General features: G+C 35.3%; 1 protein-coding gene and 1 long non-coding RNA gene across 8 annotated transcripts in view; one reads left to right on the top strand and one right to left on the bottom strand.

Moving 5' to 3' along the window:
• Positions 1 to 9,656, bottom strand: part of LOC128549757 (uncharacterized) — a 132,455-nt gene extending 122,799 nt beyond the window's left edge. Inside the window, exon 1 of the long non-coding RNA XR_008367916.1 lies at positions 9,499 to 9,656. This is a non-coding gene — a long non-coding RNA (uncharacterized LOC128549757). The remainder of the gene's footprint in view (positions 1 to 9,498) is intronic.
• Positions 1 to 25,840, top strand: part of LOC123539742 (potassium channel subfamily T member 2-like) — a 171,372-nt gene that overhangs the window by 45,810 nt on the left and 99,722 nt on the right. The window contains exon 3 of one of the 7 annotated variants that reach the window (XM_045324485.2): positions 12,213 to 12,804. The exons of the other annotated variants lie outside the window; for them this stretch is intronic. Coding sequence (XP_045180420.2) covers positions 12,644 to 12,804 — 161 coding nt within the window. The 5' untranslated portion in view covers positions 12,213 to 12,643. The remainder of the gene's footprint in view (positions 1 to 12,212; positions 12,805 to 25,840) is intronic. 7 annotated transcript variants of the gene reach the window in all.

The following is a 25,840-nucleotide window of genomic DNA, read 5'->3' as shown; positions in this document are numbered from 1 at the left end:
TGTTTAACTAAACTTGCACACAACTTGTATCACCACAAGATCTTGCTTTCTTTCTTCAACTGGCCTGATTCCATCATGGGTTCCAGAGTTATGGCCCCTTAAAGGTCCAGAATTGGCTATTTTGGCTTTTGCAGCCATATAGAGACTTCATTTATGGTTTTATTTGTTACAAACTTCCAAAATATCTTCAACAACAATAAATCTTGGATTCCATGACAAATCAGATCCAATCATAGGTTCCAAAATTATTTGATTACCTCCCCTGACTGGAATCAAAATGAATTTATATCAGTAAGTACTTACAGGACTTATTTGAAATTTCATTATTGTTATTAGTTTGACTGAGACAATCAGGGTAGATAACTATGGACTGATTTTATGTCAAATTACCTCCCTTTATTTCAAATTAAAATTGTTATATCTCCATAACTACTGAAGATACTGATCTGAAATTTCATTTATGTCAACAGATTTATTTGGCAGATCCTACTTTTGTCCACTTAAAATATTTTTTTTAAATTACTTCCCTTTTACGTTACTATAAATAGGTTATTTTTAGTAACTTTTTTATTATTGGCCATAGGGAAAACACGAGACCAGTTTTCAGTGGTACAACATGGATGGTACCTCCAATTTTTACGTGTATTTTAACATATCTATACCTTGTAAGATTTTTTTTTCTTTTTGGTTAAATTTCTTCCCTTTGTTGACTTTGATATTTTTTCTGAGGACCTTCTTGTCCTCAAGTGCAATGATAACAGGTGAGCGATATAGGGCCATCATGGCCCTCTTGTTTTAGCTTTAGCAAAGAAATTTGTTCAAGCTAGCAATTTAACTCAGGTGAGCGATGTAGGGCCATTATGGCCCTCTTGTTTGTAATTTTCACTAGTGTTATGTAGTTTTCGTTATTAAAGGACCATAATGTCTTTGTTAATGATGTGGCTTCCACAGTTTTTTGTTATAGAAATAAGATATACTAATTTCTGGTCAGATTCTATTTCTTGATAATTGTTTTCTCATAAATATGTCAAAGGTTTGAACGTTAATTAATATAGTAAAAAGTATTATTGAATCCATTGTTTCTGATTACTTCCCTTTATGATTCTAACTGTTTAACATCATGTACAAAGTTGAAAGTTACAGTGCTTTTCTAACAATGTGATTATTTATATTGACATCTATTTGTACAGCTACTTTATCTGCTTTTAACATAAAACTGAAAGCCTAATGAAACTTAAATACTTTGCCAGTTAAAATAACCAAAATATTGAGCATTTAGGAATGATAGATATGTGCTTATGATATTAATTATAAATAATAAATGTGTTTATACTTATCTAGTTAACTGCAACATTTTATTAGTTAGCACAAAAATTTTGGTTCATAATGTTTTTGTTCAGTTATTGTTGACAAACATCAATTTCAAGAAATATAATGATTATTTAGACTAGCCATTAGACTGATAATAAATTTATTTCTACATTTTTCCCCTTTCTTTATCTTAAATGCCCTTTCATAGAGACAAAAGCCAGTCTATCTTTGTAGCTCATCTGTCACATAGTGACAGGGTGAGCTTTTGTGATCACCCTTCGTCCGTCGTCCGTTGTCAGTCCGTCCGTGCGTGCGTCCGTCAACAATTTCTTGTCTGCACGATAGTGGTTTCATTTATGATTTTATTTCAACCAAACTTGCAGACAACTTGTATCACCATAAGATCTCGGTTCCATTTTTGAACTGGCCAGATCCCATTATGGGTTCCAGAGTTATGGCCCCTGAAACAGCCAATATCAGGTATTTTGACCTTGTCTGCACAATAGCGGCTTTATTTATGATTTGATTTTTACCAAACTGGCACACAACTTGTATTACCATAAGATCTTGGTTTCTTTCTTGAACTGGCCAGATATCTTTATGGGTTCCAGAGTTATGGCCCCTGAAAGGGCCAGAATTAGCTATTTATGTCTCCCCCAGGAGACATATTGTTTTTGCCCTGTCCGTCCATTCGTACGTCACACTTCATTTCCGAGCAATAACTGGAGAACCATTTGACCTAGAACCTTCAAACTTCATAGGGTTGTAGGGCTGCTGGAGTAGACGACCCCTATTGTTTTTGGGGTCACTCCGTCGAAGGTCAAGGTCACAGGGGCCTGAACATTGAAAACCATTTCCGATCAATAACTAGAGAACCACTTGACCCAGAATGTTGAAACTTCATAGGATGATTTTACATGCAAAGTAGATGACCCCTATCGATTTTGGGGTCACTCCGTTAAAGGTCAAGGTCACAGGGGCCTGAACATTGAAAACCATTTCCGGTCAGTAACTTGAGAACCACTTGACCCAGAATGTTGAAACTTCATAGGATGATTGGTCATGCAGAGTAGATGACCCCTAACGATTTTGGGGTCACTCCATCAAAGGTCAAGGTCACAGGGGCCTGAACATTGAAAACCATTTCCGGTCAGTTACTTGAGAACCACTTGACCCAGAATGTTGAAACTTAATAGGATGATTGGTCATGCAGAGTAGATGACCCCTAACGATTTTGGGGTCACTCTGTGAAAGGTCAAGGTCACAGGGGCCTGAACATTGAAAACAATTTCCGGTCAGCAACTTGAGAACCACTTGACCCAGAATGATGAAACTTCATAGGATGATTGGTCATGCAGAGTAGATGACCCCTAACGATTTTAGGGTCACTCTGTTAAAGGTCAAGGCCACAGGGGCCTGAACATGGAAAACCATTTCCAGTCAATAACTTGAGAACCTCTCGACCCAGAATTTTGAAACTTCATAGGATGATTGTACATGCAGAGTAAATGACCCCTACTGTTTTTGGGGTCACTCCGTTAAAGGTCAAGGCCACAGAGGCCTGAACATTGATAACCAGTTCCGATCAATAACTTGAGAACCACTTGACCCAGAATGTTGAAACTTCATAGGATGATTGAACATGCAGAGTAGATGACCCCTTTTGATGTTGGGGTCAGTCTGTTAAAGGTCAAGGTCACAGTGGCCTGTTCATGTAAAATCATTTTTTGGAAATAACTTGAGAACCACTTGACCTACAATGTTGAAACTTAATAGGATGATTGGACATGCAAAGTAGATGACCCCTATTTATTTTGAGGTCACTTGATCAAAGGTCAAGGTCACAGGAGCTTTAACAGTGACTTGAGAACCACTAGGCCAAGAGTGTTGAAATTTAGCGGGATGACTGGACATGCCAAGTAGATAATCCCTATTGCAGCCAACCATCAGTGTCTCTTTGACTTTCGCTCCTGACCCCTATTGACTTCTTGCCTATAGGACTTTGCATAGGGGGAGACATGTGCTTTTTTACAAAAGCATTTTCTAGTTTGACCTTGTCGATCAGTGAAAATGTTACCAAAATCTCAGTGAAATTTCACCAAATTTCATTGAAATTTCATTGAAACGGGTGAAATTTAACAAAATGATAAAAATTTGGTGGAATTTCACTAAAATTTCACTGAAATTTCAATGAAATTTGGTGCAATTCATTTCTCACTAAAATTTATTTTTCAGTGAAATTTTGATTGTCAAATTTTTGTGTGCAAAATTTTTGTGAGAAAATCTGAAAATCTGATGAAGTCATACATCATTATTAATAGAAGTAAAGCCTTACTATGTACACTCATATGCCAAATTAATGTCCTAAATGGCCATCAAGTTATTAATTAACAGGGGACAGCAAATTCAAAGCATGTTTTCTTCCAATTGAAATGCAATTAAGGCCTAACTAAACTAAAGGAACCAGCGTGGCAGCCATCTGGTCTAGTCGCGTAATGGCTGCCAGGTATTTGAACACTAATTTTTCACTTGGCATGGCAACAGAGGTCTAAATTGAGGCTAGTTTCTGTTTAAATTTCATGGTGGATGTATTGTTGACATTTTGGTAGGGCAAATGGGAGAGCAGGTTGTATTTGGTGAAGCCAAGCTCAATTTTAGTATGAGTAGTACTTCCAGGTCACAGCAGTGTGATTTTGATGTCAGTTTACAGTAAGTAAATGTGACCAGAGAAATCTCTCTTAGAAGATACATGACCCCTACTTTTCTCTTCATTTTATATCAGTTTTATCATAACTCTTTAAAATGAGGTAAGGATTTGTTCTCTGAAATGGGTCTAGCTATGTTTGGTAGCTCTGAAAAAGGTCAGTTTTATATAGAATATATAGGGAAAACTATTTAGGCTATTGTGACCTTAAGGGTAGGGTAAGTTTTCAGGGTTACAATCTATATTAGCACCAAGGGAAGTAACTGGTGATTACATATTTCGTCTGCAAAGTCACATTGATGGTCAAAGACCACCAATTTAAAAAAAGTACAGGGAACTTACTGGGAATGAGGTAAGTGTATACCTGGGAATAAGGTAACGTCTGCGCATTCTGATTGGTCAGTCATGTAAACAAACCCAGGAAGTGATTATTTTTTCAAAAATAATATTTTTTCACTGCATTTACAGTATCTTATTATACATTTTGACAAAATCTGCTACATTTTATGTGTATTGAAAAAAAGTTTTATCAAACGAATTTCTCCCGTCATGTCAATGATGTAAATAGGGGGTCATCTCATTCACACGAAAATTACTTAAATAAAGTATCACTATTCATATGTTTTTCGTCTGATATTTTGGTAGAACTAAGATAATTCTTGAAAGACTTGTAATTAGATATACATGTTTCGATGTATGGAAGGCCGTACACGCCATAATGTTACAATGTAAGTCTATGGGAAAACAATTGGTGGTCTCTGACCTGATAGAAAATTTGATTCCATCTGTGAAAAATACCATATTTTCATTACATGAACATGGTTATAGTGGAAGAAAAATTGCAGAATAATTGAAAATTGATAGTTCTACAGTAAATAAGTGTTTAAAGCTATTCAAACAATGCTGAAAATTTAGAAAATATTGATGTAAACAAGTGGGTGGGGAAATGTAGAAGAAAAAGAATATAAGTGTGAGACTAACATAAACATCACAGGAATGATCCTTAGGTAGCCCCCTTCAAAATTATTCAAAGAATTGAAATTCAGGAAGAGCTCTGGTTGTCATGGCAACCAAAAGGAAAAACTTTAAAAATCTTCTTGTCCAAAACCTCAGTTCACAGGGCTTTTATATTTGGCATGTAGCATCATCTAGTGGTCCTCTACCATGATAGTTCAAATTTTTCCCCTAGGGTCAAATATGGCCCCGCCCTGGGGTCACTTGGTTTATATACTTATATAAGGGAAAAACTTTGAAAATCTTCTTGTCAAAAACCACAGGGCCTAATGGCTTTGATATTTGGTACCATATGCAACATTATCTTCAGTCTACTACCAAGACTTTTCAAATTATGACGCTTGAGTGAGAAGAGGCCCATCCATGGGGTCCCAAGTTTTACATAGACTTATAAAGAAAAAGACATTAAAAATCTTCTTTCCTGAAACCACAAGACTTAGGCCTTTGATATTTGGTATGTAATATTGCCGTATGGTCCTCTACCTAGATTGTTCAAATAATTACCCAGGGGCGAAAAGAGGACCCACCACGGGGTTCCCAAGTTTTACACTGACTTACATCTATAGGCATTTGTTTTTAAAAATGTTCATGTCTGTAAGTGCAAGGCCTAAGCCTTTGATTCTTGGTATGTAGCATTGTCTAGTGGTTCTCTAACAAATTTGGTCAAATTATGCCTCTGGAATGAAAAGAGGCCCCAGCCTGGGGGTCACTTGTTATATGACTTACATAGGAAAAAATACTTAAAAAATTTTCTGATATTTTTTCCTAGACTATTCAAGTACAATTAACTGATGGCCCAAAGTAATTTGACTTTGACCTTGACCTTAGTAACTTTTTTGCTTTGAAATTTTGCCAAATTCTTTATGCATGAAATTTCAGTGATATTTCTGTAAAATTTTAGCGAAATTTTGACAAAATGTCTCTGAAATTTCTCTGAAAGAATTTGGCAAAATATTGAGGAAAATTTGGTGAAATTTCAACAAAATTTTACTGATAATTTGCCAAAATCTTTCACTGTTATTTCACTGATATTTTATTGAAATTTCATTGAAATATCAGTGAAATTTCACTGATCATTTTCACTGTCTGCACAATAGCAGCTTCATTTATGATTTTATTTTAACCAAACTTGCACACAACTTGTATCACTATAAGGTCTTGGTTCCTTTCTTGAACTGGCTAGATTCCATTATGGGTTCCAGAGTTATGGCCCCTTAAAAAGCCAGAATTAGCTATTTTGACCTTGTCTGCACAATAGCAGCTTCATTTATGATTTGAATTTAATCAAACTTGCACAAAACTTGTGTTGCCATAAGATCTTAGTTCCTTTGTTGAACCGGCCAGATCCCTTAATGGGTTCCAGAGTTATGGCCCCTGAAAGGGCCAAAATTAGCTATTTTGACCTTGTCTGCACAATAGCAACTTCATTTATGATTTGATTTTAACCAAACTTGCACACAACTTGTATCACCACAAGATCTTGGTTCCTTTCTTGAACTGGCCAGATTCCATCATTGGTTCCAGAGTTATGGCCCCTTAAAGGTCCAAAATTGGCTATTTTGGCTTTTGCAGCCATATAGAGACTTCATTTATTGTTAGCTCACCTGTCACATAGTGACAAGGTGAGCTTTTGTGATCACCCTTTGTCCGTCGTCCGTCGTGCGTCCATGCGTGCATCCGTCAACAATTTCTTGTCTGCAGGATAGTGGTTTCATTTATGTTTTATTTTAACCAAACTTGCACACAACTTGTATCATCATAAGATCTCGGTTCCTTACTTGAACTGGCCAGATGCCATTATGGGTTCCAGAGTTATGGCCCCTGAAAGGGCCAAAATCAGCTATTTTATCCTTGTCTGCACAATAGCAGCTTTATTTATGATTTGATTTTTACCAGACTGGCACACAACTTGTATCACCATAAGATCTCGGTTCCTTTCATGAACTGGTCAGATCCCATAATGGGTTCCAGAGTTATGGCCCCTGAAAGGGCCAAAATCAGCTATTTTGACCTTGTCTGCACAATAGCAGCTTTATTTATGATTTGATTTTTACCAAACTGGCACACAACTTGTATCACCATAAGATCTTGGTTCCTTTCTTGAACTGGCCAGATCCCATAATGGGTTCCAGAGTTATGGCCCCTGAAAGGGCCAAAATTAGCTATTTTGACCTTGTCTGCACAATAGCAATTTCATTTATGATTTGATTTTAACCAAACTTGCACACAACTTGTATCGCCATAAGATCTTGGTTCCTTTCTTGAACTGGCCAGATCCCTAATGGGTTCCAGAGTTATGGCCCCTGAAAGGGCCAAAATAAGCTATTTTGACCTTGTCTGCACAATAGCAATTTCATTTATGATTTGATTTTAACCAAACTGGCACACAACTTGTATCACCACAAGATCTTGGTTCCTTTCTTGAACTGGCCAGATTCCGTCATGGGTTCCAGAGTTATGGCCCCTTAAAGGTCCAAATTGGCTATTTTGGCTTTTGCAGCCATATGGTTTTATTTGATACAAACTTCTAAAATATCTTCAACAACAATAAATCTTGGATTCCATGACAAATTAGATCCAATCGAAGGTTCCAGAGTTATTTTATATCTGATTACCTCCCCTGATTGTAGTAAAAATGGATTTATATCAGTAAGTACTTATAGGACTTATTTGAAATTTCATTGTTGTCATTAGTTGGACTGAGCCAATCAAAGTAGATAACTATGGACTGATTTTATGTCAAATTACCTCCCTTTATTTCAGATTAAAATGGGTATATCTCCGTAACTAATGAAGATACTGATCTGAAATTTCATTTATGTCAACAGATTTATTTGGCAGTTCCTTCTTTTGTTCACTTACAATAATTTTCTTTTTAATTACTTCCCTTTTACGTTACTATAAATAGCTTATTTTTAATAACTTTTTTATTATTGGCTGTAGGGAAAAACCCAGACCACTTTTCTGTGGTACAACATGGATGGTACCTCCAATTTTTAGGTGTATTTTGACATATCTGTACTTTGTAAGAATTTTTTTCTTTTTGGTTAAATTTCTTTCCTTTGTTTTTCTTGTCCTTTGGACTTAGATACTTTTTCTGAGGACCTTCTTGTCCTCAAGTGCAGTGATAACAGGTGAGCAATATAGAGCCATCATGGCCCTCTTGTTTAGATTTTCACAGAAAAATGATTGTTCAAACATAGACTGGCTCAGTTCACTACATTCAATCATAAAAATGTAAAAATATATCATAGTCTAGGGGCTAGTCTAACGTTTATTTTATATGGAAATTTTGTCTGCTTTTGACTTTTTTTGTGACATTCCAATAAACTTGTAAGATTTTATTTTCATCAGTCTAATTTATGGAGTCATGTTTAATAGCTTGGAAACCTTGAAACTTTAAATAATCAAAAATATTTGATTTTGTGAACAGTATGGTTCAGAGCAAAAAAAATACCAGACAATTGATACTTTAAACCTTCAGCATGTTCAAAGCAAATCTGACTTGATATTCTGTCAAATTTGGACCTCAACTGGCTCAAGCCTATTTATATATGGGAAAATCTCAGTTTCTTTGAATAGAAAATGTTCCACCATGTCGATTCTCACCTATTTTCAGTTGCATGGTAAAATAAAATATAAATGTCTGTTTGCTTATTATTAAGATATTTGTCCATAATTAAAAAGATCTTAAAATATTAAGCTGTTTTGAAGAAGTTAATAAAAATTATATGGAATTATTTCAAATGTCAACATTTTTATTATTATATTTTATCTTTACAATTATAGTGATGTTGCTATTTTTACAAATTCATACATGGATTGCCAATAATTTCCTTTAAAAATATGCAAGTCCATTATTTATTCTGTTATCCAGATAAATTACACTATTCTATCACTTTTGGTTCATCAAATGTGTGACTTATGTTGATAGTAATAATGATATTGAAGTTAGAAAAGGTATAAAAATACAATGTGTACATGTATAATAATAAAAAAAAACATGGCATGCAAGCCTGATAGAAATGAAGGAAATCCTTCAGTTTTTACTGTCATTTTTGTTACACAAATAGAGATCATCTGACAAAGATGTAAATGAAGGAGGTTGGCCTTGAAAAATTACATGAATTAATGAATAAAAACAAGGAAGAGCTATGTGACATGGATGCAGCAGTGTTGTTTGTTATGACAGATGTTTCTTTATTTAACAAAAACGAAGTCGTTTGTTGTATTCAGATACAGCTGTATGTTAAACATGACATTTTAAGTTGTTTTAAAGGTGCATATCATTAAATGTGAGTAGAAATTAAAGTTTTAAAACAGGTTACAGTGTCCATAAAATATTAAAAAATGTATCATAAATAACTAATTGTTTGTGACAAATTTTTACATACCGTATAACCCCGTATTAACGCCCCCCCTCTAATTAACGCCCCCCACGTTTTTTGGGGAAAATAAAAAAATCTTACCTTCAAAAATTGGTCCTAGATCCAACACAATAATATCCAGATAATAACAATTCCATAACAATACAAATGAATTTCAAAAAAAACCCACACTTCATTAACACAAACCTCTAAACACGTCAACAGGCATGGCACAAATAAATCTACTGTGTGTAAGTACTTAATATGCTACGTGCAGGTAAATCCACATAAACATCTGGGCTATAAACGCTACAGTATTGATCGAATTTAACTCGGATCACGTCACTCAGCGCGCGACTTTACACAGATTCCCAGTACGATGACGTATTGGGTTAATATGTCAGTGCATGAATTGGGATGAATAGGGGGGCGTTTATACGAGTTACTGACATTGTTTGGATCAAATTTTTCGTAAAATGCATCGCCCCTGGGGGCGTTTAAACGGGGTTATACGGTAACTATATATATAACTTTGACAAAATATCTAAATATCATGTATATGTAAGCAGACTATAAATCGTTTCAGATAACATGGCAATTGATTAGATTTATCATTTAATACAATGTAACCTTTTTCTTACCAGGGAATTATCAAGAATGTATAAACTAACAGACCATTGTCAGAGTGATATTAACGATATTCAGTCATTTGCATGTATACAAGATATCAATGAAAAACGGATATTTTAACCCTAACCATGCTGGACATGATTGGTTCTGCCTTTGCAACCAGTGTAGATCGTGATCATCCTGCATATCCGTGCAGTCTAATCATGATCTGCAGTGTTCGCCATTCAGTTAGTATCTTTTTGGTAAGCACCAATTTTATTAATTAACAGTTAATGGTACTGTCCAAATTGAAAGATGGACAAGTCCATTATAGAAATTTAGCACAGTAAGAGTTAATATATGGAACTTATGTGTCATTATAAATGATCAGCAACTAGAGTGTTTTTATGAATAGATGATGATTACAAATCAATAAATCTGCTTGTGTTTCATTTTTAGCTCATCTGATTTTTTGAAAAAAAATGATGAGTTATTGTCATCACTTGAGCGGTTGTCGGCGTCGGCGTCGGCGTCGGCGTCTGCGTCGCCGTTGCCTGGTTAAGTTTTATGTTTAGGTCAGCTTTTCTCCTAAACTATCAAAGCTATTGCTTTGAAACTTGGAATACTTGTTCACCATCATAAGCTGACCCTGTATAGCAAGAAACATAACTCCATCTTGCTTTTTGCAAGATTTATGGCCCCTTTTGTACTTAGAAAATATCAGATTTCTTGGTTAAGTTTTATGTTTAGGTCAACTTTTCTCCTAAACTATCAAAGCTATTGCTTTGAAACTTGGAATACTTGTTCACCATCATAAGCAGACCCTGTACGTCAAGAATCATAACTCCATCTTGCTTTTTGCAAGATTTATTGCCCCTTTTGGACTTAGAAAATCAGTTTTCTTGGTTAAGTTTTATGTTTAGGTCAGCTTTTATCCTAAACTATCAAAGCTATTGCTTTAAAACTTGCAACACTTGTTTACCATCATAAGTTGACCCTGTATAGCAAGAAACATAACTCCGTCCTGCTTTTTGCAAGATTTATGGCCCCTTTTTGACTTAGAAAATATCAGATTTCTTGGTTAAGTTTTATGTTTAGGTCAACTTTTTCTCTTAAACTATCAAAGCTATTGCTTTGAAACTTGCAACACTTGTTCACCATCATAAGCTGACCCTGTACAGCAAGCAACATAACTCCATCCTGCTTTTTGCAATAATTATTGCCCCTTTTTGACTTAGAAAATCATTTTCTTGGTTGAGTATTATGTTTAAGTCAACTTTTCTCATAAACTATTAAAGCTATTGCTTTAAAACTTGCAACAGTTTTTCACCATCATAAGTGGACACTGTACATCAAGAAACATAACTCTATCCTGCTTTTTGCAAGAATGATGGCCCTTTTTAGACTTAGAAAATCATGGGTAGGACAATATTTCTATTACACAAAAAAAATCAGATGAGCGTCAGCATCCGCAAGGCGGTGCTCTTGTTATTTACACATATTTAAAAAAAAAAAAAAAAAAAAAAAAAAATCTGGAGGCTTGTCCCTTTAAACTTGCATTTTCAAATTAGGATGTCAGCAAGATTTCACTAGAGAAAAATCGGTCAAATTTTTTAGTATTCAATGTTTAAAAGAGTAGCAATTTGTAATAGAAGTTCAGAAAAGTAAAAAAGGTTATAAAAACATTTTTTCTTCCTATAGATGTAAAAAGCTATGATAAAATCTTTATTTTATTGTATTTTCAGTATAAATGTAAAAAATTTGATTACTTTTGGATATGATGTGTGACCAAAAACTTGATTAAAAAAATGAAGTGGCGATTTAATTTACATGAGAGAAGGCCATCATGGCAAGAGATATCATTCATCTATTATTTATGCAGTAACATGATTCTTTTAGGATGTAAGTTGGCCGTGAACTCAAATGTATACTTACTCTACATTGATATAATCTATTCTTCTTTATGTTAACATGTATTAGTTTTTATACATGAATGCATGGAAACTTGAGTTCCAAAATAATTCTGCTGCCAAATAACTGGAGACAGTTTGAAGATTAGAAGACTTTTATGCAGAAAACATGTGAAAAAAATAGCAAGTTCATTTAAAGTTTAAAAATCTGGAAATCATTTTACAGATCTTCCAGTTAGCAGGGGAATTGTAGAACGTTTCTGTAACTTGAGGCTGAAAACTCTTTTTTTCTTCCAGAGCAAAGAAGCAAGTGTTATCCGCTGCAGAAAATTATGCTGACTTTGATTTAAAACAAAGACACTTACCGCTTATTTAAAATGGATGTGATGGAATGAATGCTAATGTAATAAAGCGGTTTAACGGTTTAACATAAAATTGCCGTAGGATATTTATAGGAGGATTTTGTGAAATCTGCTCGTTTTCTCTGTCATATACACAGGGAGAGTGTCAGATAGTGTATTATTCATATATTTAATATATGTTTTATTTTTCAAATGTGCATTATGCTAATTAAACAAAAGTGTTTCTACATGTCATATGGACTAGAATATATTACAATTTATGAACGAAATTATAGGGCAGAATCTGCGAATAGAGAAAACACGTAAAATATATATTGAAAAAGAAACAGTGACTCCGGGAAATAAATAAAAAGAGATTACAAACACATGGATTCGACAAATACAATGACCTTTGTGGATTTTGAAGTAGAGTCAGTTATGCAAGCTCCAAAGTTACTAAAGTCGCAGTCGCCAAGCATGTGCGATGGAATGGACCTAGAGGAATTCTTCACTATAGATTCCAGTGACGATGAAGATGACTGGCATAGGTAATATTTTTATACTGCCGAGACAAACATACAAGGATTAGAAAAGAAGTATTAATTATAATTATGCCAGAATTCACATTGATAATTACAGAAAAGCTGTTTATACTGCTTTACAGTCTATTTGCATGCTGCTGCAAGCTTTTGTGTTTGTTGCTGTCTTGCTGCCAGTTGTTATGCTTGTTGCCAGCTTTCATTTTATTGTTGTTTGTTGCTGCCAGTTGTTTTGTTTGTTGCTGGTTCAAATGTTGTTTGTTGTTGCCTATAATTGTTATGCTTGTTGAGAATTTTAATGTAGATTTTGTTTGTTGTTGCCAGTTATAATGTGTACAATGCTATTTTCCATCCAGATGTTTTTGTTGCTGCCAGTTGTTATGTTTGTTGCTGTCATTAAGTCCTTTTGCCAGTTATGTTTGATGTTTTCAGTGTATATATAATTACATATATATTATGCTTAAAAGTGACATGTCATTACATTTGTTAACATTTATTATTTGTTTATTGTTCTAGTGACATAGATAAAGGGAAATGTTGATGTTATAACAATGTATGATAAGTCAGTTTGACATTCAAGGGATATGTTTTAGCTTATTTGAAATACAAGTTCTAGTGTATAAGAGAATGTTTTACCTCATTGGAACCAAAGGTTAAGTGTTATTACTGATGGCATAGAATCACCAAACTTCAAGTGTGAAACAGTCATAGAATTTGTTTATATGGTTCTCCTGGACTGCACATTAAGGTCACAAGAGTTAGAAATAGAATGTTTGATGGCTTTTTTCCAGACTTGGTCAGGAGCTTCCTAACAGTAAGGCCTAAAAATAAATTCTTTGTTTCCGGTAACATGCTAAAAAAAATTAGGGTAGGTAGGTCGGAATTTTTTTGGGGGGATTTTTTATTTTTAATTAAGGGAGACTTTTCGGAAATTATTTTTGTGTCAAAAAATGAATACAAATAAGGGGGTTATGCTTTAGAGCATCAGTAAGTTGATTTCTAACATCATTGGCCATGTTTAAAGCATAAAAAGTGCAATTTTGCAACTTTTTGTTAAAAAGTTGAAAAAAATATTCTCCAACATTTAGGGTCGGGCTAAAAATTTAGGGTAGGTCAGGATACCGGAAACAAACAATTTTTTTTTACGCCTAATCATTTTCAACATTAATCAAATGTTTCCTCTCGATTGCACTTTTTCTATGCAGAACTTGCAGCAATAGATAACTCTTTTAGGCCAAAATTAAAATAAGGTTTGTTTGCTTTCTCCCGAGCGACCCACTAAAACACTGTGCTTCAGAAGATTAACCCAAAGTGCATTTACATGACAGAGCAGTGCTTTCAATTAACCCCCAAACGTCTGTCACTTTCAATTAACCCCTGAATTTCTATCACTGGTCGACAATTACATTAGTCCATGTGTTAGCATCACAAGGTGTGAAAAATATATTAGATGACATTTAATCGGCTATTGATTGCTGCATTGACAAGCTTACAAAATTAGGTTCATATTGCCGACGAGTGCAAAAAGCTAATTTTCAAAGCACAAAATACCATATTTACGTCAGACCATTGTAACACTTTTTTATGCCCCTGGCATCTACTGATGCGGGAGGCATATAGTGATTGTCCTGTCCGTCCTTCCGTTGGTCCGTCCGTACAAGGTTAACCAAATGGGACTGTTTCCTCTAGCATCAATACCCCTTAATAGAATGACTTGATACTAATGCAGATGTAACCTGTGACCATTCCTCATCTTCAAACATCACCTGACCTCAGTTTGACCTTGACCTTGACCTCGTTTTGGACTTAGGTTGCTTTGTATGAGCCATCTCTTGGTTAACCAAATGGGACCATTTCCTCTAGCATCAATACCCCTTACTAGAATGACTTGATACTAATGCAGATGTAACCTGTGACCATTCCTCATCTTCAAACATCACCTGACCTCAGTTTGACTATGACCTTGACCTCGTTTTTTACTTAGGTTGCTTTGTATCGACAAGGATGCCACCGGGGGCATCAAGCGTTGAACGCAGCTTCTTGTTTAGATGTAAATGTTATTTTTGCTCATAAATTTCAATAATTATGTTGCAGATAAGAACCTATCTTTTATAGAAAGCGTCGTAAACAAAAAACAACAAAGTAGTTTGCTGCAATATTGCAGTCCATTCTAAAGAAGAAAAAAACGTATTGAACCACAAAAAAAAACAACTGTATACAAAACTGTAAGAACCTCTTGTTTAACATCTGAGGATACTTTTGGTTAATTCGAAAATGAGATCGATTGTGCACGTTTGCGAAAATAATTACGTTGTGGTGCATTTCAGGTCAATATAAATCAAAAGAAAATTTACAGCGGGAACTTATATTTCCTGTCCATTTCTGGTCCTGAGAAGGGTAACCTGTCTATTTTGTCCTATTTTGGCGGGAAAACAATACACTTGTGTTTCATGTCGTAAGTTTTCTGCTGTTTAATAATTCACTATTATAATAAATTTTTGCGTGTTTTCCTCGTAACATATGCATATAGATTTCAACATTTAGAGGCTTATGTAAATTACTTTAAATAAAGTTTCAGATATATAGCTTGTCTTTGCACACAGTATTTACAGAAGGAATTTTTTAGATCGACTTCGGAGATTTGTTGTGTGACTTTTTTCGGTGAATCCTTTTAAACCACATTATTATGGATCCATGGCCTCATCAGATAAAACTCTCCCCCTACATTAAGTTTGACTGTTAAAAAACATTAACAAAATTAAATTATCAAAAAAACTAAACCCTACGAAAATGAAATACCGACGAAAATGCAATAAGTTTTACACCACCACACATCCTGCCAAGACTGAGGTCCACCTCTCCCACATAAAATGATAACAACAATTTAGAATTTTAGTCGTTGTTGTAGAAGTGCAGAAAGAGTTTAATTGTGTTATTTAAAATTTAGATTTTTTTTTGCAAATATTCGCAAACGTATCAACAAATCAGATATAAAATGACATAAGATGTCTTTTCTTATTTTATTCATTTATCTTCACGAGAAATATAAAATAATTATAGTTAAAGTAGCACAGAAATAAAAAAAGATAATCTGCTTACCTACCTACACAACTTCACAGAGTACCTGGCTCAGGAACAGCAAACAAAGACTTTTTTAATTGTGGTCTAAACAGTATAATTTACTATGTTAATCTTTTGACGGATTTTCATGAAAATCAGGTAGTTTTTCAAAAAATACATCCATGGTATTATATATTCTGTTGTATTAAGTTAAAAGAAGGAAACAGAAAGAGGCCGTTTTGTCAAATTAAATCCTGTTGTGGTAGTTGTTATAATATTTTATGACTACCAGTATAATGTGAAATTGAGAAAACATGTTACAGATCATCAAGAATTTTACCATCAAACTTGAATAATCTTATGTCCTCAATGGTAAAAATGACAAAATAATATCAAAACATGCGGAATGATAGATTTTATAGCATTTTTTAGATGTTATCTGAACCTGTCATACATAGATCAGGTTAGCAAAAGAATGGAAAAATATAATATAATTGCTGAGAAATACTTCGGACAAGGAATTGTTACTGTAGTTTACAAATGTTGAATAATCAAAGGGCAATAACTCAGAAAAGTCATTCCTCTTTGGAGTGAAGCTTTTATGAATTTTTGTGTTTGCTGAAAATACTCTGAATGAGGATGGCGGGGTAATTTAATATATTGAATAATTTAAGGGCAATAACTCTTCTAAAAAATCATCAGACAACAGCATGAAGATAATGTGCGCATCTCCTCTTGAGAATGAAGCTTCCTATGAAGTTTTGATGAATTCCAAAGAGTGGTTCAGACAAGAAATGATGGTAAAGTATAGTAAGGCCATTATAGATTAATTATTATGGTATCGATCATCAAAAGTTGTTTTTTTTTAAAAGGGGGAGGGGGGAATTTTATTTCTTATTTTTAAAACCATTGTACATGGGGGTTCCGTTTTAAACAGGAGTGTGTGTTTTGTCTCTTGAAATTAGCAGAAGTAGCAATATCTTTAATTTCCATATATGGTGATGAATGGTTAAGTTGCAAAGGGCATGTCTCTTTCGTTATTGGCAGCAAGCCATAGTTGTATTTGATGGCATTTAACAGCCAGGTATACACTTAGGTGATGTTACTAATGTACTTAGGCAAACTAAAAAAATAGCTGTATGAAGTAAGAGCACGCTTTCTGTGAATGTAGATTTGCAAGGGACATCTTTGTCATAATTGTTATAGTGGACGCAACTTGACCCCGATGGTTGACCTTTGCATTATAATACATAATGAGGCACAACCTATTATTGAAAAGGAGTGTACGTAAAACACGAGCTGCGCGAGAAAAAGGAAATATAAATTTGTGTAAATATAAATTATTGTATTGGAAGGTTTTAACTGATCAAATGCAAGTATATATACTTTGATACTGCACTGTATACAAACTAATTCCATACACGGCTACCCTAAGCACCCTTGATTTCTATAATGAAATAATCGATATGAATAATCAGCCTAAGGTCAACCATCGCGATCAAGTTGCGACTACTATATCCAATTTCAAGAAATTATATTGTTTTCATTCTCAAAGTTTTAACATGCTCTAGTTACTGCATTTATCCTGTATTTATTGTTAAAGAATATCAGCGGTTTTGAAGTAAACTAAGTTAAAAGCTGTGTTGCTTTATTTTGAGAGGATAGAACGACTGTCAGATTTTTAGCTCATCTATTTGAAATCAAATATACATGTATCACCAATGGCTGGATCGAATAGTTCTAAACAACTGCAGTATTTCCATGAATTTGAATATAATGCCATGGTTAGAATTTTTGAGGATTATTAATTTTGTAATAAAAAAATTTAAATTACATTGTTATTAATGAATTCATAAATTTGAATGGTTATACAAGGCTAGATTTATCTTATATTTGTCAGTTATGTTTAAACGTGACAAATAATCACCGATAAAAAAAACTTGTAGCCCATGACGTTAATTGTTGGTTACAATGGTTCATTGACAGTAGGAATAATCAACAAATCAGTACCTTTAAATTAATAGGACTGGTACAATGTTCAAAAAGTATCTTGGTTATAAAGAATGTTGTTTTAAATGAATGATAACTTCCGCGATCATAAGTTTAAATACATAAGTTATTAATTGATTGATTATACCATGTCAACTGTTGGCAGTTATCAACTTCTTCACAAAGTTAAGGAAGACAGCCAGGTGAGTTAATGAGACATTGTGATAAGGTCAGTAAGACTTCACATTCCAGCTTTAAATTCGGTGACATTATAAGTATTCTTTGAGCACTTCCTTATACTCTGTCTAGGTTTGAACTGAAGTACATCTCCTATTACGCTACGCTTAGGATCTGAAGACAAGCTATTGATAGCCTCGTTCTGATGACCATTCTGCTAGCCAATCAAAGGCTTACTTACAACATTTTGCAAGCTGAAAAAAATACTATATTTAGCCTTGGTTTTTGATAATAGCATACAATTCTTATGTCGTAAAATGTCAGATAGTTGGTTAGCTCAGTCGGTAGGGCACTTGCTTAGTAAGCGATGGGTCCTGGGTTCGAGCCCTGGACTGACTGCACATATTTCTTACTCTTTGACATTCAAACAAGTTGTCTGATTGGTTCAAATAAAAATAGATTTGCTAAAATAAAAATAGCAATACTGGAAATTCAAAATATACAGAAGACGAATGTGAATGGCTCATCCTCAGATCTTCATTTAGAAGATCAAGTACTTTAGTCAGATTGGGTTTGAACATATTGCTGTATAATACCCCAAAATAAAACAGACTGGGGTGGTGGCGTGTTGTCATACATTTTGCAAAAGAGTGGGGTTAGGGCCGCCTTATTGAAAATATTTTTTTTTTAGTTTTTGTATGTGAAAACTGCTAGAATCATTCTAGTGAGTGAATGTTAATTTACAATTTATACCATAGTGATGCTGAAATTCATTTCTAATATATAAAAAAAATAATTTTGGGTTGTGTAAATACAGGGGTGGAGTTACTAGGGGAATATTGCATAATCATCATTAATGTTATTGTACCCCCCGACAACAAAGTTGTAAGGGGGGGTATACTGGTTTCAGGTTGTCTGTCTGTCTGTCTGTCTGTCTGTCCGTCTGGTCGTCTGTCTGTAGATGCAATCTTGTGCGCACCATCTCTCCTTATCCCCTTGACAGAATTTAATGAAACTTCACACAAATGATCAGTACCAACAGTAGTTGTGCATGGGGCATGTTAGGTTCTTTTAGAAAAAAAATTTGCAGAGTTATGGGACTTTGTTTTTTTGTTACTATACTATATACATAGACACAATCTTGTGCGCACCATCTCTCCTCATCCCCTTGACACAGTTTAATGAAACTTCACACAAGTGATCAGTTTTGTTTGGTTTGTTTTGGGTTTAACACCGTTTTTCAACAGTATTTCAGTCATGTAACGGCGGGCAGTTAACCTAACCAGTGTTCCTAGATTCTGTACCAGTACAAACCTGTTCTCCGCAAGTAACTGCCAACTTCCCCACATGAATCAGAGGTGGAGGACTTATGATATTAGACACAATGTCGTTCATCAAATAGTCACGGAGAACATACGCCCCGCCCGAGGATCGAACTCGCGACCCCGAGATCCGTAGACCAACGCTCTTACCTATTGAGCTAAGCGGGCGGGCCCAAGTGATCAGTACCAACAGTAGTTGTGCATGGGGCATGTCAGGTTCTTTTAGAAAAAAAATTGGCAGAGTTATGGGACTTTGTTTTTTTGTTACTATACTATATACATAGACACAATCTTGTGCGCACCATCTCTCCTCATCCCCTTGACACAATTTAATGAAACTTCACACAAGTGATCAGTACCAACAGTAGTTGTGCATGGGGCATGTTAGGTTCTTTTAGAAAAAAAATTTGCAGAGTTATGGGACTTTGTTTTTTTGTTACTATACTATATACATAGACACAATCTTGTGCGCACCATCTCTCCTCATCCCCTTGACACAATTTAATGAAACTTCACACAAGTGATCAGTAACAACAGTAGTTGTGCATGGGGCATGTTAGGTTTTTTCAGAAAAAAAATTTGCAGCGTTATGGGACTTTGTTTTTTTGTTACTATACTGTATACATAGACACAATCTTGTACGCACCATCTCTCTTCATCCACTTGACAAAATTTAATGAAACTTCACACAAGTGATCAGTAACAACAGTAGTTGTGCATGGGGCATGTTAGGTTCTTTCAGCGACAAAAATTGCAGAGTTATGGGACTTTGTTTCTTGTTAACATACTATGTACATACAGTCTGCATCTGCAATCTTGTGCGTGCCTGATCTACCAAACCCTTACACACAGTTTAATGAAACTTCACACAAGTGATCAGTACCAACCCTAGTTGTGCATGGTGCATGTTACATTCTTTTAGATAAATATTCTGCATAGTTATGGGACTTTGTTTTTTGTTACTATACTGTATACATACAGTCTATATACATACAGTCCACATAATTATGCAATCTTGTGTGCGTCAAATTGCAGTGTACTGTGTCAGTGCATGCGGGGGGTACATTCATCACCTTTAGTGATAGCTTTAGTTTCATTTTATTCCATCAGTCCTTCTGTCAGAATGTTTCATTTTTGTACACAACATCAAAATGTGTAAATGATAAGTTATAAGTGGGCTTATTAATATACAGTGGAAGGCAACCGGCTGTCAGATGATGTTGTTATATTGCAGTTGCTTTTAGGGTAAAATGTTATAGCGGAATTTCAAATCTTAGCTACTATCATCAAACCTCACCATTGCTTCCAGTTTATCAGACATGCAGAACTATTTTAAGTAAAGGATACATAGCAGTCAGGGGCGTAGGGACGATTTGAGCATTGGGGCGACGGAGGGGGTGGGTTTGGGAGGGGGTGTCTCCCACGTATGAACAGGGTCCGGGGCAGCCCTGGGAAAATTTTGCATATAGCTAGAGTAAATGGTACAATCTGGCGACTTCTCGGACTGCTCAGTATCTGTTGAACATACTCGTTTTTTAGCTCGACTATTCATAGAATAGTAGAGCTATTGGACTTGCCCATGCGTCGGCGTCTGCGTCTGCGTCTGCGTCGGCGTCCGCGTCCCGATTTGGTTAAGTTTTTGTATGTAAGCTGGTATCTCAGCAACCACTTGTGGGAATGGATTGAAACTTCACACACTTGTTCACTGTGATAAACTGACCTACATTGCACAGGTTCCACAACTCTATTATGCTTTTTTAGCCCACCATCATCAGATGGTGGGCTATTAAAATCACTCTGCGTCCGTGGTCCGTCCGTCCGACATTCCGTCCGTCCGTCCGTCCGTCCGTCCGTCCGTTAACAATTTCTCGTTATCGCATCTCCTCAGAAACTACTGGGGGGATTTTGACCAAACTTTGTCAGAATGATGTATTGGTACCCTAGTTGTGTCCCCCTGAAAATCAGACTGGTTCAACAATTTATGAGTGAGTTATGGCCCTTCGTTTATTTTTATAATTTATATAGATTTATATAGGGAAAAACTTTGAAAACCTTCTTGTCCAAAACCACAGAGCCTAGGGCTTTGATATTTGGTATGAAGCATCATCTAGTGGTCCTCTACCAAGATGATTCAAATTATTTCTCTGGGGTCAAATATGGCCCCGCCCTGGGGGTCACATGGTTTATATAGACTTATATAGGGAAAAACTTTGAATAACCTCTTGTCCAAAACCACAGGGCCTAGGGCTTTGATATTTTGTATGTGACATCATCTAGTGGTCTTCAACTAAGATTGTTCAAATTATACCCTAGGGTCAAATATGGCCCCGCCCTGGGGGTCATATGGTTTACATAGACTTGTATAGGGAAAAACTTTGAAAATCTTCTTGTCCAAACCACAAAGCCTAGGGCTTTGATACTTGTAATGTAGCATCATCTAGTGGTTCTCTACCAAGTTTGTTCAAATTATCCTCCTAGGGTTAAATATGGCCCCGCCCCGGGGGTCACATGGTTCATATAGACTTATATAGGGAAAAGCTTTTAAAATGTTCTTGTCAGTAACTACAACATTCAAACTTGGACCACATGTATGGTTTTGAGTGGCAAGATGAACCTTGACATGAGTTGACCTTGATTTTGACCTAGTGACCTACTTTCACATTTCTGTAGCTACAGCCTTCAAATTTGGACCACATGCATAATTTTGTGCACTGGAAAAAGCTTTGACCTTATTTTGACCTAGTGACCTACTTTCACATTTTTAAAGGTACAGGCATCAAATTTGGACAATATGCATAGTTTCGTGTTTCAAAATGAAATTTGACATTGATTTTGACCTAGTGACCTACTTTCACATTTCTCAAGCTACAGCCTTCAAATTTGGACTACATGCATAGTTTTGTGTACTGAAAAAAACTTTGACCTTGACATTGACCTAGTGACCTACTTTCACATTTTTGAAGGTACAGGCTTCAAATTTGGACCACTTGCATAGTTTTGTATTCTGAAATAAAATTTGACCTTGATTTTGACCTAGTGACCTACTTTTACATTTCTCAAGCTACAGCCTTCAAATTTTGACCACTTGCATAGTTTTGTGTACTGAAATGACCTTTGACCTTTACATTGACCTAGTGACCTACTTTCACATTTTTAAGGTACAGGCTTCAAATTTGGACCACATGCACAGTTTTGTATTCCGAAATAAAATTTGACCTTGATTATGACCTAGTGACCTACTTTTACATTTCTCAAGCTACAGCCTTCAAATTTGGACCACATGCATAGTTTTGTGTACTGAAACAAACTTTGACCTTTACATTGACCTAGTGACCTACTTTCACGTTTTTGAAGGTACAGGCTTCAAATTTTGACCACATGCATAGTTTTGTATTCCGAAGTAAAATTTGACCTGGATTTTGACCTAGTTACCTACTTTTACATTTCTCAAACTACAGCCTTCAAATTTGGACCACTTGCATAGTTTTATGTACCGAAATGAACTTTGACCTTAAGATTGACCTAGTGACCTACTTTCACATTTCTGTAGCTACAGGCTTCAAATTTAGGACCACATGCATAGTTTTGTATACCGAAAGAAACTTTGACCTTGACATTGACCTAGTGACCTACTTTCACATTTTTGAAGGTACAGGCTTCAAATTTGGACCACATGCATAGATTTGTGTTGTGTACGGAAATGAAATTTGACCTTGAGCTAGTCAATAAGTCTTGAAATTTGGAACACTCAAAAATGGCACATTGGTGGGCGCCAAGATCACTCTGTGATCTCTTGTTACAAAATTATGCCCCTTTTTCGATTTAGAAATTTTTGGTTAAGGTTTTGTATGTAAGCTGGTATCTCAGTAACCACTTGTGGGAATGGATTGAAACTTCACACACCTTTTTACTGTGATAAACTGACTTACATTGCACAGGTTCCACAACTCTATTATGCTATTTTACAAAATTATGCCCCTTTTTCGACTTAGAATTTTTTGGTTAAGGTTTTGTATGTAAGCTGGTATTTCAGTACTCACTAATTGGAATGGATTGAAACTTCACGCACTTGTTTACTGTCATGATCTGACATGCACAAAGCAGGTCCCATAACTTTATTTTGCTTTTTTTCAAAATTATACCCCTTTTTGTCAACATAGAAATTTTTGGTTAAGTTTTTGTATTAAAGCTGGTACCTCAGTATCCACTAATGGGAAAGGATTGAAATTTCACACACTTGTTCACTGTCATGATATGACATGCAGTGCAAAGGGTTAATAACTCAGCTTCACATTTTACAAAATTATGCCCCTTTTTCAACTTAGGAGTTTTTGGTTAAATTCCTATATGTAAGCTGGTATCTAAGTACCCACTAATGGGAATGGATTTAAACTTCACATACTTGTCCACTGTCATGAGCTGATAAGCACTATGCAGGTTCCATAACCCTATTTTGCTTTTTTACTAAATTATGTCCCGTTTTCGACTTTCGTATTCATTCAATCGACAAGGCGGTTGAATAGTTGAGCGTTGCTGTCCTCCGACAGCTCTTGTTTTTCGAGTTTTCACCCCTAATTACAGTTTATCATGTTTAAACACTGTAATGGCGGTACGATGTTAGATACGGACAATGTCTTGCCAGGGTAAAACCAGTAAATAAATATATATACAATGTCTAAGTAGGGGATGGAGCACAAGACCCAGACTTGAAGGGGTAATCTAATCCTTATAGCATTTTAGTCATTAAATGGCGTTATAAAGGTAAAACGCAATTCATTGTTTTCTTTGAACCATTGAGGGTTGAATGAACGGACTTCAGGGTTCTTTATACCAAATGATTGATTTGGAAATGCAAAATTGCAAGGGTGATTGGCCTTTTATATTTTTACGTAGAAGCTGTAATACTTGTTAATTTAACTAGATCTGTAAAATCTATGAGGATTTTTATACACTTTTTTATGCGTTGAATTTAATCATTATGATTGGTATCTTTGATTTTCAAACAATATGTTTAAGAGTCAAAAATATTTAATTTAATATATTTTATGTAAAGACATCTAAAGATCCAATTTGCGTTTGTGTTTTCCTTTGTCGGCAGAATTTGAGACACAACATTAATTGCAAGTTTGGAAGTAAGCAATTAATTACGATTAACTTTCATTAATTCATGTATTGCCTATAATCCAAGTCTGCGGGGTGTAAAAATACAGTGACCTTGGTCGTTGCGGATTATCAATTTTGTACAATACCCTGTCACCAAGGTGATCTAGCAAGGTGTCAGCGGTATGACAAAATTATGTGTACATATCAATCGCCGATGCACTTCATGATAAATATACGAGTTCGGCATTTCGCTGCTCTTCGAAATATTGGGGCGGCAGGTGCCGCCCCTGCCACCCCAGCTCCTACGCCCTTGGCAATAAGTATTGTTTTGTATCAGAAATGAATTTGTTGCTTTTTAAATGAACAACATTTTAGCTGCATTTACCTGCATTGGTGCATGTAAAACACAGTCATTTAAAGTGATATATCCATTTGAGGCAATATACATTATTAGACTATAATGGTTATATAGTTTACTGCAGGTTAATTATTTGTCAACATTGTGCATCTTAGATGTTGAAAATTTACATATTGTAACTGCTTTCGGAATGGATCCACAGTATACCATTGATTTATAGTCATCACCTGCACTCTTTCTTTTTTAGCTCTCCTGAGCACGAAGTGCTCAAAGGTGAGCTTTTGTGATCGTGTCTGTTGTCCGTCCTACGTCAACAGTTTGACTGTTAACACTTTAGAGGTCACAATTTTGGCCCAATCTTAATGAAGCTTGGTCATAATGTTACTCTCAATAAAATCTTGGAGGAGTTCGATATCGGGTCATCTGAAGTCAAAAACTAGGTCACCAGGTGAAATCAAAGGAAAAGCTTCTTAACACTCTTGAGGCCACATTTATGACTGTTACTGTAAACTTTTTGAATATTTATCAGAATGTTAATCCTGATGATCTTTAGGTCAAGTTCGAATCTGGGTCATGTGGGGTCAAAAACTAGGTCACCAGGTCAAATCAAAAGAAAAACTTTTTAACACTGTAGAGGCCACATTAGGACTGTATCTTCTTGAAACTTAGTCAGAATGTTAATCTTGATGATCTTTAGGTCAAGTTCAAATCTAGGTCAAGTGGAGTCAGAAACTAGGTCACCAGGTCAAATCAAATGTAAGGCTTGTTAACATTCTAGAGGCCACATTTATGATATATCTTAATGAAACTTGGTCAGATTGTTAACCTTGATAATCTTTAGGTTAAAGTCAAATCTGGGTCATATGGGGTAAAAAACTAGGCCACCAAGTCAAAGGAAAAGCTAGTTAACACTCTAAAGGCCACATTTATGACTATACCATAATGAAACTTGGTCAGAATGTTAATCTTGATGATCTTTAGATTAAGTTTAGATCTTGGTCAGATGGGATCAAAAACTAGGTCACCAGGTCAAATC

The sequence above is a fragment of the Mercenaria mercenaria genome, chromosome 16 (genome assembly GCF_021730395.1).
Source record: "Mercenaria mercenaria strain notata chromosome 16, MADL_Memer_1, whole genome shotgun sequence".
NCBI classification, from domain to species: Eukaryota; Metazoa; Mollusca; class Bivalvia; order Venerida; family Veneridae; genus Mercenaria; species Mercenaria mercenaria.
The sequence above is the reverse complement of the archived record's forward strand: the minus strand, read 5'-3'. Positions and strand labels throughout refer to the sequence as shown.